Consider the following 17,847-nt stretch of genomic DNA (forward strand, 5'->3'; position numbering starts at 1 on the left):
CTTTGTTTCTAAGTATCCAGTGTAATTAATTACTTATACTGAAGTTTTGCTCTTAGAATAACTAAGAAACCAAAAGTTACTCTTCTATAATCTTCCTATCAAAGTTTAGTTATATTGCAATGTTGGAATCATGTAAGCTTACTACTTTGCATGTGGATCACAATCAGTACTATTCTTATAATTTGCACAGGTGCTGTGATTTGGACTAGACGTTGATTTGTAGATCTCTACATATACTGTTTTCGATATATTTTTTGAGATCCCCTAATATGGTCCCCAAAAATAACGGAGCAGTTGTGGACCTTAGTATATGACTCACTTCAGCCAGTCACCTTTGTTTCCTCAATAATTTTTGGGGTCTGACTGTGTTACTAACCAAGAGTCATATACAATTTTTGAGTCATATACAATTTTCCCCAATAATCTCAAAAATTGTAAATGCCTCCATCATACTATTATTCTGGGAGAAAGCTAAAATCACTACAATTTTATTAACATTTTTTTTTTATTCTTTTTAAGTTATATTCATATACATTTCTTCTACCAATTTGATTGAATGAATTCAGTAATATAATTTTATTTTTGTATAACTGCAGAAATTGATTTCTTTAGTCCATGTTGTCATGGCAGTAACCAAATTCCTGCTTTTTACGTTCTTGAGCAAGCTGGGGAATTTTCAAAGAGACGGAATTTGAAAGTAAGAAGGTTTTGAATTGAACTTTACATCGTCAGAATTGCACTCTCTCATTATGCTTTAGTATTTATGTATAAACACAGTTGGGATAAAATTCTGGAGACACTGGCAGATGTATTTGAGTGATGTTTATAACTTAAGTTTTCATGAAACTCAAATGTTACTATGACATTTATGCTGTAAAATATGTTGATTTTCCTCTAAGTCTTGAAGATTGTTTAGAAACTATGTGAATCAAACTACTATAATCTCTTTTGCTTAGGAAAATATAGCAACCACTTTGCTGAGAAGTGGGAATGTATAATAAGTAAAAAACAAAATAAAGAACGAACTTTTATTTCAGTGTGGATCGCTGTTGTGTATTTCTTTTAATTGTTCGCAAAAACGTTTCTTTTAATGCTAAAAGGTGTCCCTTTCGACTTTCGTGTCCCTTCCCCATGAGGCGATAAATATTTTTTAAGGGACAATGATCTCGGTATAGATGAGCTTCAATGGTGTAAATATAAAAGAGACAACTATTAAGAAACAAGAAAGTAACGATGATGTTCACTCTGCTAGGTTATTTGGAGAAACTTGTGGGTGAGTGAATATGTTTGGTCTCAACAAGAAATGGATCAAGTAGAAGTAACTATTAATCTTCCATGTTGATTCTCATTGTCAATTTGGTCCTTGCAATGGTGCAAATGATAATTTGATAAAAAAAAATGGAGTCATTTGGGTCCCTAAAAGTGCACCTAGCTATCAGCCATGTCCCTGGATCAATTAAACAAACCAAAAACTCCCCCAATGTATGTTCTTTTAGTCATACACGTTCAAAACGTTAACTGAACGTTAAGTGTGATGATGTGTCCATTAATGTTGTCATGTTGGATGCTCATGTGACTTCCACATTGGAGAGGGACGAGGATGAATGTAATATCCCTTCCATCTTCTGGAAAAAATTAACAAACTGATATCTTCATCTTCCTTCATACCCTCCCTCTCAAAACATTCCAAGAGACAAAAATAATGTCTCTAAACAACACTTTCAAGATCAACCCATACATGATTCCCATTAATATCTTTGAATTCAACTCAGGGTATCAAATTCAAGGTCGACAAACTCACAACGGCAAGACGAGATAACCGCCGCCGTCGGGAAATATCAAAAGTGAGACCACTGACGGAAAGAATGCGGGTACCAGTTGCCGGAATATGAAAGAATATATAATAGTTTTATCGGTGCCAAAGAATGGAGCGGTGAGGTCGCATATGAGAGTGACAGTGTTGTTGTTTAACTTTTCATTCTCCTTTTTACCAGAAAATCAAAACCAATGTGGAGGAAGATGATGAATTTGTCCATCTTATCAATAACCCGTACTTTTCCCCATAGTTATGAACACCAAAAGCCATGGTTGCAAGAAAACAAAATCATAGATTTGAGCATGAACAACCATGAAATTTTGAGGAAATTTAGGATTTTTTATGTTTATTATGGTTTTGGGTTGTTAGATTATAGATTTTGAATTGATGATGAAGAAGAAGATAAAGGGGTAAATCAATTTTGAATTTTGATTTTGAATATGATCATTTCTGGGCAGAGGTGTTGGTGAGCATGAGTTCATGAGTAGTGTTGGAAAAGATGAAGGAGTTGGGGCATTGAAGAAGATGAAGGCAGAAAACATAATTGTGGTCATTTTGGTCCCTCGTTTATGTGGACATCCAATGGCTTAGTCCCTTGCCAACATGGAAGGCCAACACAACAGCTGAAGTGACAAGTATAACAGACACATCAGCGCCATTAACACCAAGTTAACGTTTTGGATGTATTTGACTAACAGATCAAACAATGGAGGTGTTTTTGGTTCGTTTAATCGATCTAGGGACGTGACTGATAGCGATGTACACTTTCAAGGACCTAAATGAGGGTTTACTCAAAAAATAGTCATGTTTTGGTTCAATAGCCTAACATTTGGGACATATCATCACTTACTCTTAAAGCTTATTAGGTCATGCTATCTATTAACCTAATATTTTCCCTCTATTTCTACTGCATTAATTGCTAATCACTATAACCCTAAAAAAAATTCCCTCTTTCTATTTGTTAAGTTTGAATTTCAAATTTTGCCTTGGAATTTGTTATTTTCCCTCTACTTCATGTGCATTAACGGAGGCTTGGTTTTAGCACTATTTTAGTTGGCTTTTTCAATTGCAAACCAAAGTGTGCTCGTCCTCTGCTTTTATTCACGTTTTTTTGAATACTCAACACATGCTTGGCTATTTCCAAAGCAGTTACATTAATATCATATCAGACTCATTTTACTCAACACATGTATCTATCTCTTCACCGGGTTTGGATCCCCTCCCTATACGTTCCTTTTTGTTCTCTCTCTCCCTCTCACACTCATTTTTCTCCAACATCAAATATCATCTTCCATCCAGCCTCTCCCTAACTTCATCAATTTTCAATCCCCCTTCTCTCTCATTACAATTTTCCCTCTAAAGAACAAAAACCCTCCATGAATTCAATTCAAAAGCCCACAAAATCCGTGAAAAAAATATATCAAAGAACACATCTTTCTGATCAAAGGTCACACTTGCCTTTCACAACAACTTTGTTTAGGCTATCTCCTGAATCTAAATTTATTAGTTCTTTTACCTTTATCAGTTGCCTTGATTTTACTGACAAAGATACTATATTAATTGTAGTTCTTTAACAGTTGAGTATTGGACAGTAGCCATTACAACATCTATCGCCTATACCACTCATTCTGTCGGTCATATTACACTGGTTATTGCTCACTCTCTACCATGGCTGGACGAAACGCCGAGACTTTGCTGTCATACCACTGCCTCACCGGTTAATTGTTTCACTCTCTATTTTTATGTGTTACGACTTTGCTATATATACCGAGATTTTTCATTTCTAATAATGCTTCGTTTTGTGGATGCGTGTCGTCTCTACGAAGGTGTTAGAGTCAGTCTTGGTGCACCCGCTGCTGGAAACAATGATACGCTCTGTGTTACGGTCCTTTGGGGTTAGGGATAGGTTTATGACAAATTGATGTTGGGTTCAGAGGTTGCAAGTTTTTTCACATTTTTTTTTTCAAGTACTTTTTTCAGTCCTTTTTGTATCGAAGCTTTTGAATCTTTGTGTTGAAACAACATTTCTGCTTTTAATCAAATTGCCCTCTATTTTTATGCATCTATAATCAGCCATTACTGCGATAAGTTGTTATTATTTCAGTAAAAATTTGATGCAATGCAGTGCGTTTGTTTATTGACTCAGAAATTCTGGATAAATAATACAGTGTTTGCATAACAAACTCTTAATGACGCAGCTACCACTCTTACTTTATTTTAAAGTAAGGCATTTTTGCATATATCGGTGAGATGTAAACTCTGCTGTTGGCATCTGCGTGAACTTAAGAAAGGAATTTTTAGTATGAAAAGTGCTCGAGGTTGTAAAAATCAACCATAACCGATTAAATTAGTTTAAATTATTTATTTAGTCAGAAATCAGTGCAAATCAATTTCAGCTAAAACTATTTACCATTTGAGTAATAATGGTAGTAGATGGTGCAAATTTAACAAAAGGCTTTGGTAGTGGATGTTACACTAAAATAAGAACATTGTTTTTTTATTTAATGAGGACCGCCATGGAATATTATTATTTCATATAAACAAACGCACATTGTTACTTCCTTAAAAAAAATGCACATTGTTACTGTTCACAAGTGCTCATATAAGAAGACTTTGAATATTAATTATTTTAATAAAATTGTCCACCAATTAAACAAGGGTATTGTTGGTTACTTGGTGTCCTTTATATGCTTTAAAATACTGGGAATTTACTACTCTAAATATAAACAAAATATGTCCACGCAGCAGATTATATTTTGTGTTACCTTTTCTTTTATTTAAATATCGCAGACTCTACTCTCATAATAATAGGATGTACGAATGTGAACAAATGATGGCATGATCATCTATGTATAAAAAATATTCTTAATAATCTGTTATTAAAATAATAAAGATAGTTTTGTTTTGTTTTTCATCATCTCATAAAAGTATCCCTCAAAACAAAAAATCATCTCATAAAAGTAAAATCACATGTATCACTTTGTTAACTGGACGTCTATACAAATTCTAACCCCTAATTAAATTGGATATGACCCACAGTTAAATAAAATCAGCTACATATGTCAAATATACACAACCGTGACTTTACCACTGCCTTTATTTTGCATTGTAAATATAAGCAATTTATCTGTTGTTTGTAAGGATATTCACATTCTCATGCAGTGTTAAATGTCTATCTCCATTTGCTTTAAATGTTGTTCGAGACTTATTTCTAAAGAAGGATTGAAGATATTAATCACAGATGAAGATGGTGAAGACACTGAAATGACATCCAATGTCGTCTATGAGAAATTATTTCGTAATGTGTAGTATAAAAAACCCACATTTAGGAGATTGTAGAACTTCATTATCCGCTGTTGGTGTTGCATTTTAATCAATGATAAATTACGCTGGTGTTGCATTTTAATCAACGATAAATTATTGACAATACATTGATATTAAATTTCCTTTTTATTTTGTTTCGGTATTCATTTCATATTAAGATTAGCAACTATACTTCGACTAATAAGACCCGTGCGACGCACGGGTCACCAATCTAGTAAAAAACAAACGTTAAACTGGTCTAGGATAACGGGAAGATTATTTTGGCTATTGAGATTCGAATCAGGGTTTTAAAAAATATCACTCATCTAGGGACTTCTATAACAACAAGCTGACACTTTCAGAGACCAAATGGTTGAGTACTCATTAATTTTGTTGAATTGAGACCTGTAACAACTCCTTCATTAGAAATAGAATACCTTGTGCTTTGGCCCCTCACAATTAAAATGTTTGTGGATTATATTAGTTATCACTATGGTTTGACCAATGCATGTGCAGTAGATAATAATATTGTTGGACACTAATAAAAAAAATGATGACTTGGAATAGAATTTGAAGCATATATGGATTTTTTTTCATGAAATTGCCTAATTAATAAACCATCCAGGCATTTATTTTCCCTTTCCCTTCGCTTTTAATTTTCAATACTTGTTGCTGAATAACTTCTAACTCACTCACAGGTTCTGAAACAAAACAATGAAACGAAGAAGAAAATGTAGCGACGATGTAAAAGAAGACCGCCTCAGTGATTTATCCGATTGTGTTATTCTTCATACACTCTCTTCTTTGGACACCATAGACGTTGTTCAAACTTGCATTCTTTCCAAAAGATGGAACAATCTCTTGAAACATCTCTATTCCCTTATATTACGTTCTTTATACTTTATAACTATAAAATGTTTCAGTCAATTTGGAGTATAGTTTTTTGTGTTTTTATGGGAAGATGTAAAAACAATTTTCATTAGCTATTGGTTATGGAGAAAATGGAAGAGAGAGAAAATTGAGTGTAATTTACATTTAATTTCATGAGAATAAGTAAAAAAAAAAATCTTGGAAAAGATGATTTTTAAAAAAAGCAAAATTAAATAGAATAAAAATTTGTCTTTTTTGCTTATAATTTGGAAAAAAGAAAGTGATTTTTATTTTGACATATACTACCCACACCCCAAATAATCCAAGTTACACCCCAAAATTACTAATATACCCTTTAATTAAAATAAACTAACATATATTCTTTTTACGCAGTTTATGTAAACTAAGTTTACATACACTGTAAATTGAGTATACATAAGTTAAGTAAACCAACGTAAACTGAGTTTACACGGTTTATGTAAACTGAGTTTACGTAGTTTAGGTAAACTGAGTTTACATACATTGTGTAAACTGAGTTTACATAAGTTAAGTAAACTAACGTAAACTGAGTTTACACGATTTAGGTAAACTAACGTAAACTGAGTTTACATACACTATGTAAACTGAGTTTACGTAAGTTAAGTAAACTAACGTAAACTGGACAAACGTGAAATTAACAACAACGATAAACGTCCATGGTAAAATTAACAACATTGAATAAATCATAGAGCAAACAATAAATCGAAACTCGAAGAAATTTATGAAATTTACTTACTTGTATGAATCGAGTATGTATCAATGGAAGAGATATTGATTTATAATTGGCGATTTTAATAGGTATTGATTGCATATCCATGGTGGTTTGTGGGTGAAAAAGGGGTGAGGGTTTAGAATGATAATGAAAGAAGGGTTTTCAGAATTTACATGAAGAAGGCAATTTTGGTATTATTGTAAAATTTTAAATAAATTTGGGTGTAACTAGAATTATATGGGGTGAGACTAGAAAGAGTCTTTTTTTTTCCTTACATTTTGGTACAAAGAGATTGAGAAAATGCAAAAATATGTCCTTCTCAATCTCTCTTGATGTTATGAATCAAATGATTTCATGGTTCTAGATCAGATGCAATGGAAAGGTAGATTGTGTAATTCTCTCTTCAAGATCTTCTTCGTCATCATCGGAATCATCTTGTTCAACATAAAATGGATCAAAACCGCTATCTCCATAGCACTCTGATACCATGTTATGAATCAAATGATTCCATGGTTCTAGATCAAATGCAATGGAAAGATAGATTGTGTAATTCTCTCCAGGAGTCATCACAAAGATATAAATGAATAAAAAATATGAAATAATACATATGTGTAGCTTATTTATAGTGATTTGGAGTAACTAACTTCCTAACTAACTTTCTACTTACTTACTTTCTTCGCTCAATAGAAACGGGAAGATTAAGAGAAATGATGGGGCCCACAGTTTAATTTTTCTGTTTGCAATGAACCAAACAATAGAAAGTCCCTACTTCTCTTCTATATTTCTCTTTCTCTCTGATAAATCATCTCTACCAAACACAGCGTTCGTTCTTCTACAGTAAATAGTGATGGACCCTTTATAAACAGAGACACGCCTCTCTCTCTCTCTCTCAAACCCATCAACACTGTAAGAATGGAACAAGGCTTCTTCTTCGCTATCTGATTCCAACATTGTAGCTGTAACGGTAAGTGTCTTGGTACCTTTTCTCGTTTGCTCCATTCAAATTACTCTTTCATTCTTCGCTTTTCTTTTTAACCTTGTTACTTAGCTTTAACATGTTCCCAATTAATGTTTTATTTTTCATGAAATAACACATTCTAGGGTTTTTTTTTTGTTGTAACCTAGTTAGTGGTGAACTGAAGATGATTTCTGTTAGGATTTTTTTTCCGTCATGCAATTGCTTATTTTGTGGAAATTAATTCATAAAAACATTGACTTAAAAGCATAAATGGAACTTCTTTTCTTCATGAAATTGCCTATTTTCGCTATCACATTTTAGGAAGATCAAGATATTCAATTTAAAACCAGAGATTCAAGACAAAGCTAAGGTATCAACTCCCAATCAGAAGCCGATTGTGCAATCAATTCTAACTCACTCACAGGTTCTAAAACAATGAAACGAAGAAGAAGTCAATACAACAACGATGTAAAAGAAGATCGCCTCAGTGATTTACCTGATTGTGTTATTCTTCACATACTCTCTTTTGTTTACACCAAACAAGCTGTTCAAACTTGCATTCTATCCAAAAGATGGAACAATCTCTGGAAATATCTTCCTACCCTTGTATTATTAAGATCTACAAATAAATTTGTGTCTCGCATTTTGTCTCTTCGTAATGCGACAACCCCACTGCGCGCTCTCCATTTTCAGCGCTATGGTACTATGTATCCCCGTTTACTCCAACGGATGGTCAAATATGCTGTTTCACACAATGTCCAGCAATTAAGTATCAATCTCAAATGTGATATTCAACAATTTCCAGCTTGCTTCTTTTCATGTCGCACTTTAACTTCTCTTAAACTTGTTATTAAGCACCCTACACTCTATGCGCGAACATTATTTCCTAGTTCTCTTAATTTGCCAGCATTAACCACCTTGTCTCTAGAGTCATTCATCTTTCTTGTTGGCGACGATGGTCGTGCTGACCCTTTTTCAGCATTTAACAATTTGAATAGTCTGACCATTCACCGTTGTAGAGTTCTTGATGCACAAAACCTCTGCATATCAAGTGCTACACTTGCCAATTTAACTTTAGAAAGTGGGCCCGGTGAATTTGGCAAAATCGAGTTATCTACCCCAAGTCTTTGCACCTTTGTCTTTGTTTGTACGGGGAATATTCCTGCTCTGAAACTACATGGGATAGAGAGCAATCTCTCTTCTGTCAAACATGTAACTATTGATGTAAGCATAGCGTCAGGGTCTATTGATGCTGATAAATCTTTGGTTCTTCTCAACTGGCTGGTTGAACTTGCTAATATCAAATCATTGACAATCAATCATAATGCTCTAAAGGTACTTTCTTCCAAGTTTGATTTGAGGAAGTATTAGTTGATTCATTTTTTATTTTCACTTTTTATTATTTTCTTAGTACGCTTCCTTTTCTATTTTAGTTCTTTTTTTTTTTTTTTAAACACAACTTGCATTAAATTGATCCTGATTCACAATCATTCTTGATTGATTAGGTTCTCTCGAAAGTTCCTGATTTATTGAAGGTTGAGTTCCATTCCTTGTGTAGCTTGAAGTCACTTAGAGTAAAAACGAGGACACCTTCATCCATACCTAATGGGACTTTTGACTTTTTGCTTCAAAACTCACCTTCATCAAAGGTTGAAATCATAAATTGGTGAAGGTAAATGTGCATTTAACTTATTGAGCAAAAATTTTCTGGTTTGGTTTTTACAATGCAGTTAGTTTAGTTGCTGAAAGTTGTCCCTTGTTTAAAGTTGTTCACATCACTAGATCTAGATTTATATGTTAAGTGAGATGGATTAAAAAACCCAACACTGGATTTGAACCAGAAACCCAAACAATATCTTGGATTTGATTGGGTTATATGTTGCAGAGTTATTTCAACATAGATAATAAAGCAAAAGTACCTTCAAATTATGGTGGTATTTGAGGAATTCTTAGTCCACACTTTGGTCTCCATTCTCACAACCACAACAAACAACAACACCATATATACTACACTACCATGTAAGAACCCCAGTTTCGTTGACTGGTGATCTATTTGGTCTGATAGTTTTAGGTGAAGGTTATTGTTCCTTCTATTGGATGCATAATTTGTCTATTGGCACTTTATTCTGATTTGTAGTTTTGAGGATTTAAATTAAAATCTCTGGTGCAAATATTTCTGTCTACCTCTTTCAATAAGCAAATCAACCTCATGAAAAACTAAGCAAGTTTCAAAGAGGATAAGTCGTAGCTAACAATCTCTTATAAAGTAAAATTTTGTTTATCAAACCACATTTTGGACCGTTAGCATCTTAGGTTAGTTTATCAAACATTCAAAAACTGGTTCATGTTGTCCATACATTGCCAAATAAAGTTTCAAATTCTCACTTATTGATAACAGTTTCTAGAGTTTTGTTCTTGATAAGCCGATGACAAACACACTAGTGGAACATTGACCATAATCAGAAGTTCTCAGTTAAGAATCTTAGTGGAGTACTCTTTGTTATAGAGTTTGATGTTAGAGTGCACTTACTTTTGATTGGTTTCTATATCCCTAATAAAATTAAAATAAAATATGAAAGCTAAAAACTTAAGACTTAGACAGATCTGATCCATTTACATAGCAAGTACTCTGGAGTTATGTACTCCAACTGTTTTTCTATTGTTGATTCACTCATTTATTTTGCTATTCCTATTTGTTTTGATTGACCGGTATTGCTTAGTTTGTTTGGCTGATTATTTGTATATACTTTTTGCAATAATAGCGAAGATTATAAGTCTACATCTAATATCTAATTTAGACTGAGGTTAAATGAGAATAAACAAAGCAAACTGGAAAATCTATCTCTTCTCCTGTTGTGTAGTATGCCAATGGGTTGACAAGTGATTAGGGGATTTTAGGCCTTGCAAGCTTTTAATTATCAGTTATGGCTTTTAGGGTGTGTTTGATTTGTAAAAGATTGGATACTGGACAGAACAGTACTGAACAAGTGACTGAGTTACAGGACAACTTTTTGTCTTGCATCATGTTTGATGGTCGATACACAGGACAAATAGTTTTGTCTTGAACCTTGTTTGATATGTTAATGTACAAGACAAAATATTGCAAATTTTACGATAATACCCTTTATGACGTGCAATGTTTGATTTTTCACTGTGCAAAGACAAACGAAATTTTAAAACTTTTAATTATTTTATTTATTTTTCCAATATTACCAACACACTTAACAATTAATTTATTTTTCCAATATTACCAACACACTTAACAATTATTAGAACAATTTAAATTTGATTAACACGTTTATATATATTATCAACTACATCATATTATATAATTTTTAACAAAGAAAAAACGTGACATCATAAGCATCAGGAAACCAAGGAAGGAAAAGTGACACACACAAAGTAGGGAAGGAACGAAAAATAAAAAACTGCAAAAGCCAATGGATAATTGAAAGAATTTCCTGAAGACGAGAGTTTATTAAAAGAAATAGAAGTAATGAAGGGATAAAATAGTATTTTTCATTTCAGTAAACACGGGACAAAACTTTGTCCACTGCTTTAGCGCCGTACAAGAAAAGAGGAAGTTGTCCAGTGCATCGCTTCCTATTTTGTGCTGTCCTTTATTGCTTTTCTAAATCAAACGATGGACATATATTTTTGTCCTGTCCGGTGCTTCATTTTTTTACAAATCAAACGCACCCTTAGTTCTTTTGGCACAAATTTCTTACGATTCTGTCATGAAGTGGTTTTGAGCTTATTTTGTAGAAGCTACAATAATGATGGAAGCCTTTACAATCTTTGTGAACTGTTTGCATGCTTAGTTAGGTTTTCGGTTTGTTATTGAACTTGAATGTTGTGTTTAATTTGCATGCTATTATTATGGTAGACAGAGAATGCTAAAATGACTACAATTTTATTTTAAAAAATTTGATACTTTTAGGTTATATTCACATACATTTCTTCTAACAACTTTGATCGAATAAATTCCATAATTTTTGTTTTTGTATAACAATGCAGGAATTGATTTCTTTTGTCCATGTTGTCATGGTGGTGACAAAATTCCTGATTTTCATGTTCTTGGGCAAGCTGGGCAATTTCAAAGAGGCTGAATTTGAATGTAAGAAGGTCTTGAATCAAACTTTACATCGTCAGAATTGCACTCTCTCATTATGCTTTAGCTTTAGTATCTACGTATAAACACAGTTTGGGTAAAATTCTGGAGGCACTGGCAGATGTATTTGAGTGATGTTTGTAACTAATGTTCTCATGAAACTCAAATGTTACTATGACATTTATGCTGTACAATATGTTGATTTTCTCTAAGTCTTGAAGATTGGTTAGAAACTATGTGATTCAATCTACTATACTCTATTTTCATGCATTCTAGGAAAATAAAGAGCGAACTTTTGTTTGACGGCGTAGATTGCTGTTATGTATTTCTTTTTAGGGTTAATTAAGTAAATGGTCTCTGTAAATATTCAGAATTTTGTTTTTAGTCCCTATAAAATAAAATCACACTTTTTAGTCCCTATAAAATTTTTCAACAGCATTTTTAGTCCCTATAAATTTTTTCCATCAGCATATTTAGTCTCTGTCAAAAATTTCCATCAACATTTTGGTTCCTAAAATGCTTAAGGAAAATGTCACAGGACTAAAAAGTGTGATTTTATTTTGCAGAGACTAAAAACAAAACTGTGAATATTTATAGGGACTAAAAACCTAATTAACCCTTCTTTTAATTGTACGCAAAAACATTTCTTCTAATGCTAAAAGAGGTGTCCCCTTTGTGTCCCTTCCCAAGAGGCTGTAATTTTATTTTTTTTCAAGGGTCAACGAGCTCAATTCAGATGAGCTCTAACGGCGTAAATAAAAAAGAAACAATCGCTAACTACCAAGTGGCAACAAGAAAGTGATGACGGTGTTCACTCTGCTATGTTACTTGAGAAAGTTGTGGGTGATGGAATATGTTTGGTCTCAACAAGAAATTGATCAAGTAGAAGTAACTATTTTATGCGTGTGCATAAGAAATTGACAATTCATTTATGTTTGTGCCCATACAAAAATGTCTCATCTCTATATCTAAATTGGGAAATACTTGAGTGACTTTACATTTTAGTGACTTTGGTGATTTCAATGTATGTTAGATGAGTAATTAAAATAAGGAAAATGTTAACAAATGTTCTTAGGGTTAGAATTCACATTTTTCAAGGTGAATAAGTGGGGTGTCTGGGGTTCGAACCCCGACCCATACATATAACAATGTATGTCCCTGCCAACTGAGTTATGTTCACGAGGAACCTAAGGGCACACTTATTAAGAAGCCTAAAGAATAAATTTTGTCTTGGAATTAATGCATTTGACACATTGAAACTTGAAAAAAATAATTTTTCAACATAAAACTTACCAATTATTTCCATTTTAAAATCCTTAACAAATGTCTTAATAGTTAACAAAACTTTTAAAATAAATGTCCTCGTGAGCTTAATTCAGTTGGTATGGACAATGCATAAAATATGCAACGTCCAAGGTTTGAACCCCGGCCACCACCAAAAATACATTTAAAATAAATTAATTTGATGATTGAGAACTATTGGTTATGAGAGATATAGAGACAATGTCACTGAACTCGTCAAACTCAAATTCACCACTCACCAAAGTGTTACTCACCTAAAACCCATGGAAACTGTTACAAAGGAACAACTCTTCTTCTTCACTGTCTGATTCCAACATTGTAGCGGTAAGTGTCTTGTGACCCTTTTCTCGTTTGCTTCATTCAAATTGCTTTTCTTTTTTAACCTTGTTAGTTAGTTAGTTTTCACATTTTCATCATGTTCCCAATTAATGTTTCATTTTTCACGAAATTACACATTCTAGGGTTTTCTTTTTTTAATTCATAAAATTGCCTATTTTATGGAAATGAAGTCATAAATAATTCATAAAATCAGCGACTTTAAAGCATAATTGGAAAAAAAAATCTTCATGAAATTGCCTATTTTCGGTATCACATTATAGGAAGATCAAGAGATTCAATTCAAAACCTTTGTTCTACTACTTGTAGGAGCAGAGCAGCTCGAGAGATTGAAGACAAAGCTAAGATATCTTCGATTCAGTAGGCTATTGCGCAATCAAACCATCGAGGTATGTATTTTCCCTTTCCCTTAGCTTTTAATTTTCAATACTTGTTGCTGAATGGCTTCCAACTCACTCACAGGTTCTGAAACAATGAAACGAGGAAAAACAAAATATAATGACGATGCAAATGAAGATCGCCTCAGTGATTTACCTGATAGTGTTACTCTTCACATACTCTCTTTTTTGGATGCCGGACGTGCTGTTCAAACTTGCATTCTGTCGAAAAGATGGAACAATCTTTGGAAACATCTTCCTACCCTTATATTAAGTTCTTTACACTTTACGACTATAACAAGTTTCAATAAGTTTGTGTCTCGTATTTTGTCTCTTCGTAATGCGACAACCCCACTGCAAGCTCTTGATTTTGAGCATCATGGTTATGTGGAGCCTCGTCTACTCCAACGGATTGTCAAATATGCTGTTTCACACCATGTCCAGCAATTAAGTATCAATCTCATATTTGATATTCAACACTTACCAACTTGCTTCTTCTCATGTTGCACTTTAACTTCTCTTCAACTTTCTCTTAATTACCCTATAGCTTATGAGGGAACATTATTTCCTAGTTCTTTTAATTTGCCAGCATTAGCCACCTTGTCTCTGGAGTCATTCACCTTTCCTGTTGGCGATGATGGTTGTGCTGAGCCTTTTTCAGCATTTAGCAGTTTGAATAGGGTAACCTTGGCGCAACTGGTAAAGTTGTTGTCATGTGACTGAAAGATCACGGGTTCAAGTCCTGGAAACAGCCTCTTGTGTAAAACAGGGTAAGGCTGCGTACAATACACCAAATGGTGGGACCCCTTCCCGGACCCTGCATATGCGGGAGCTCTAGTGCACCGGGTTGCCCTTTTTTTTAGCAGTTTGAATAGTTTGATCATTCGGTTTTGTAGAGTTCTTGATGCACAAAACCTCTGCTATCAAGTGCTACACTTGCCAATTTAACTTTAAGAACGTGCCACAAACACTATGGCAAAATCGAGTTATCTACTCCAAGTCTTTGCACCTTTGTTTTGGTTGTATGGGGGATATTCCTGCTCTGAAACTACATGGGATAGAGAACAATCTCTCTTCTGTCAAACATGTAAAGATTGATGCAAGCATAGGGCGTATTGATGTGGATACTTCTTTGGTTCTTCTCAACTGGCTGGTTGAACTTGCTAATATCAAATCATTGACAATCAACGATTATGCTCTAAAGGTACTTTCGTCCAAGTTTGATTTGAGGAATTATTAGTTAATTTGTTCTTAATTTTCACTTTTTTTTTTTTAGTATGCTTCCTTTTCTATTTTAGTTTTATTTTTTGACAAAAAAATACAACTTGCATTAAATTGATCCTGATTCACAATCATTCTTCTTTGATTAGATTCTCTCCTTAGTTCCTGATCTATTGAAGGTTGAGTTCCATTCCTTGTGTGACTTGAAGTCACTTACAGTAAAAATGCGCATACCGTCATCCATTACTAATGGAACTTTGTACTTTTTGCTTCAAAACTCGCCCTCAGCAAAGGTTAAAATCATAGATTTGTTAAGGTAAATGTGCATTGAACTTGTTGAGCACAATTTTTCTGGTTTGGTTTTTGCAATGTAGTTAGTTTTGTTGCTGAAAGTTGTCCTGTCCTTTGTCTGCTTGTCACTATTATGTGCTCCAGTTTGAATTTGAATGTGGAAAAATGCAAAGATTTGAAGAAATTATATGGTTTTGCTAGTTAGTTTTGTTGCTGAAAGTTGTCCTGTCCTTTGTCTGCTTGTCACTATTATGTGCTCCAGTTTGAATTTGAATGTGGAAAAATGCAAAGATTTGAAGAAATTATATGGTTTTGCTTTACTGTCATCTTTTTTATTAACTATTAATATATAATATCCCTGTAATGCAGTTCAGTGATTCTTTTCTACATGTTATACTACTAAGCTTTTATTTGATGATGAACATTTACACTCAGATTGTATTTTTATTTTTGTATTTAGCTCTGAATTGGACCGATTTTTCTTTACGCACGAGGTGATCTGATTTTCATTATGGTTTTTAGCCTTTGTTGGGATGATGCAATAATCTTATGCTTTCAGATTGATTACCCTAAGGGTTTTCCTGGTCTGTTTTTATGATATTTATTTATGATTTTGTATCTTAGTTCCAAGAATGGATTGTAGGTAACCTTATAAAAGAAGCCTTTGTTTCTAGGTATCTAGTGTAATTAACTACTTATACTATGTGTTGCTTTTGAATAACTAAGAAACCAAAAGCTACTCTTGTATAATCTTCCTATCGAAGTTTAGTTACATTGCAATTTTGGAATCATGTAAGCTTACTATTTTGCTTGTGGATCACAATTAGCACTATTCTTATAATTTTTAGGGATCCCTTAATATGAACCCAAAAAATAAGGTACCAGTGGTGGACCTTATTATATGATTCACTACAGCCAGTCACCTTTGTTTCCTCAATAATTTTTGTCGGGTCATACTGTGAACTTGGTTTCTACCCACATCTGGGAATGCGAATATTTCATACACTACAGAATTTTGTTCTGGGCAAAAGATCTGAACTTGGTTTCTATTCACTTCTGTAACTTGTTTAAATTTCTTATTTGTTGTTCACATCACTAGATTTATATGTTAAGTGAGATGGAAAAAGAAACCTAACACTAAATTTGAACCAAAAACCGAAACAATTTCTTGGATTTGAGTGGGTTATTTGTTGCGGAGCTATTTCAACATAGATAATAAAGCAAAAGTACCTTCAGATTATGGTGTTATTTGGGGAATTCTTAGTCCACACTTTGGTCTCCATTCTCACAACCACAACAAAGAACAACACTATATATTCTACACTACCATGTAAGAACCCCAATTTTGTTGACTGGTGATCTATTTGGTCTGATGGTTTTAGGTGAAGGCATTGTTCCTTCTATTGGATGCATAATTTGTCTTGGCACTTTATTCTGATTTGTAGTTTTGAGGATTTAAATTAAAATCCCTGGTGCAAATATTTCTGTCGACCTCTTTCTATAACCAACTCCACCTCATGAAAAACCAAGCAAGTTTCAAAGAGGATAAGTAGTAGTTAACAATCTCTTATAAAGTAAAATTTTGTTTATCAAACTACATTTTGGACCATAAGCATCTTAGGTTAGTTTATCAAACATTCAAAAACTGGTTCATGTTGTCCATACATTGCTAAATGAAGTTTCAAATTCTCACTTATTGATAACAGTTTCTAGAGTTTTGTTATTGATAAGCCGATGACAAACACACTAGTGGAACATTGACCATAATCAGAAGTTCTCAGTTATAGAGTATGATGTTAGAGTGCATTTACTTTTGATTGGTTTCTATATCCCTAATAAAATTAAAATAAAATATCAAAGCTAAAAACTTAAGACTTAGACAGATCCGATCCATTTACATAGCAAATACTGTGGTCTGTGGAAGCTACAAATTTCTCTTGGCACAAATTTCTCTTGGCACAAATTTCTTACAATTCTGTCGTGAAGTGTTTTTGAGCTTATTTTGTAGAAGCTACAATAATGAGAGAGGCCTTTACAATCTTTGTGAACTGTTTGTATCCTTAGTTAGGTTTTCGGTTTGTTATTGAACTTGAATGTTGTGTTTAATTTGCATGCTATTATTCTGGTAGACGGAGAATGCTAAAATGACTACAATTTTATTTTAAAAAATTTGATACTTTTAGGTTATATTCATATACATTTCTTCTAACAACTTTGATCGAATGAATTCCATAATTTTTTTTTTTTTTTTTGTATAACAATGCAGGAATTGATTTCTTTTGTCCATGTTGTCATGGTGGTGACAAAATTCCTGATTTTCATGTTCTTGGGCAAGCTGAGCAATTTCAAAGAAGCAGAATTTGAAAGTAAGAAGGTTTTGAATCAAACTTTACATCATCAGAATTGGACTCACTCATTATGCTTTTGTATTAATTTATGAACACAGATGGGATAAAATTCTGGAGGCACTGGCAGATGTATTTGAGTGATGTTTGTAACTTAGGTTTTCAT

The 17,847-nt window shown here is 33.3% G+C and overlaps 1 protein-coding gene and 1 pseudogene across 5 annotated transcripts; both read left to right on the plus strand.

Annotated features, from left to right (window-relative positions):
* The first annotated feature begins 7,596 nt into the window (after window positions 1-7,596).
* LOC146904849 (F-box/LRR-repeat protein At3g26922-like) lies at window positions 7,597-12,045 on the plus strand. 4 transcript variants are annotated; one of them, XR_015020025.1, is made up of 5 exons: window positions 7,597-7,704; window positions 8,123-9,033; window positions 9,204-9,370; window positions 9,584-9,717; window positions 11,716-12,045. XR_015020025.1 is itself a non-coding variant. In XM_085728084.1 (4 exons), exons 2-3 carry the CDS (start codon window positions 8,134-8,136, stop codon window positions 9,366-9,368), a joined length of 1,065 nt encoding a protein of 354 aa, XP_085584210.1. In that variant the 5' UTR covers window positions 7,598-7,704; window positions 8,020-8,133; the 3' UTR covers window positions 9,369-9,370; window positions 11,716-12,045. The 4 variants fall into 4 exon arrangements, 3 of the variants coding, with proteins under 3 accessions (XP_085584210.1, XP_085584209.1, XP_085584211.1); XM_085728084.1 differs by lacking the exon at window positions 9,584-9,717 and having other exon boundaries at window positions 7,598-7,704; window positions 8,020-9,033; XM_085728083.1 differs by lacking the exon at window positions 9,584-9,717 and having other exon boundaries at window positions 7,598-7,704.
* Window positions 12,046-13,887: 1,842 nt separating this feature from the next.
* Window positions 13,888-15,365, plus strand: LOC146904850 (putative FBD-associated F-box protein At5g22720; annotated as a pseudogene). The gene is made up of 3 exons (XR_015020027.1): window positions 13,888-14,516; window positions 14,688-15,028; window positions 15,195-15,365. The product of XR_015020027.1 is annotated as a putative FBD-associated F-box protein At5g22720 (transcript).
* Window positions 15,366-17,847: the final 2,482 nt, after the last annotated feature.

Source organism: Medicago sativa, chromosome 7, assembly GCF_051527215.1.
Source record: "Medicago sativa cultivar Bolivia chromosome 7, Bolivia_mono, whole genome shotgun sequence".
Taxonomy (NCBI): Eukaryota; Viridiplantae; Streptophyta; class Magnoliopsida; order Fabales; family Fabaceae; genus Medicago; species Medicago sativa.

What these genes read in the sequence shown, in the direction of transcription:
- LOC146904849 (XM_085728084.1), top strand. Translation starts at nt 8,134, where the DNA reads ATGAAACGAAGAAGAAGTCAATACAACAACGATGTAAAAGAAGATCGC. An exon ending in TCAATCATAATGCTCTAAAG is followed by an intron (nt 9,034 to 9,203) that starts GTACTTTCTTCC and finishes TTGATTGATTAG; the next exon opens with GTTCTCTCGAAAGTTCCTGA.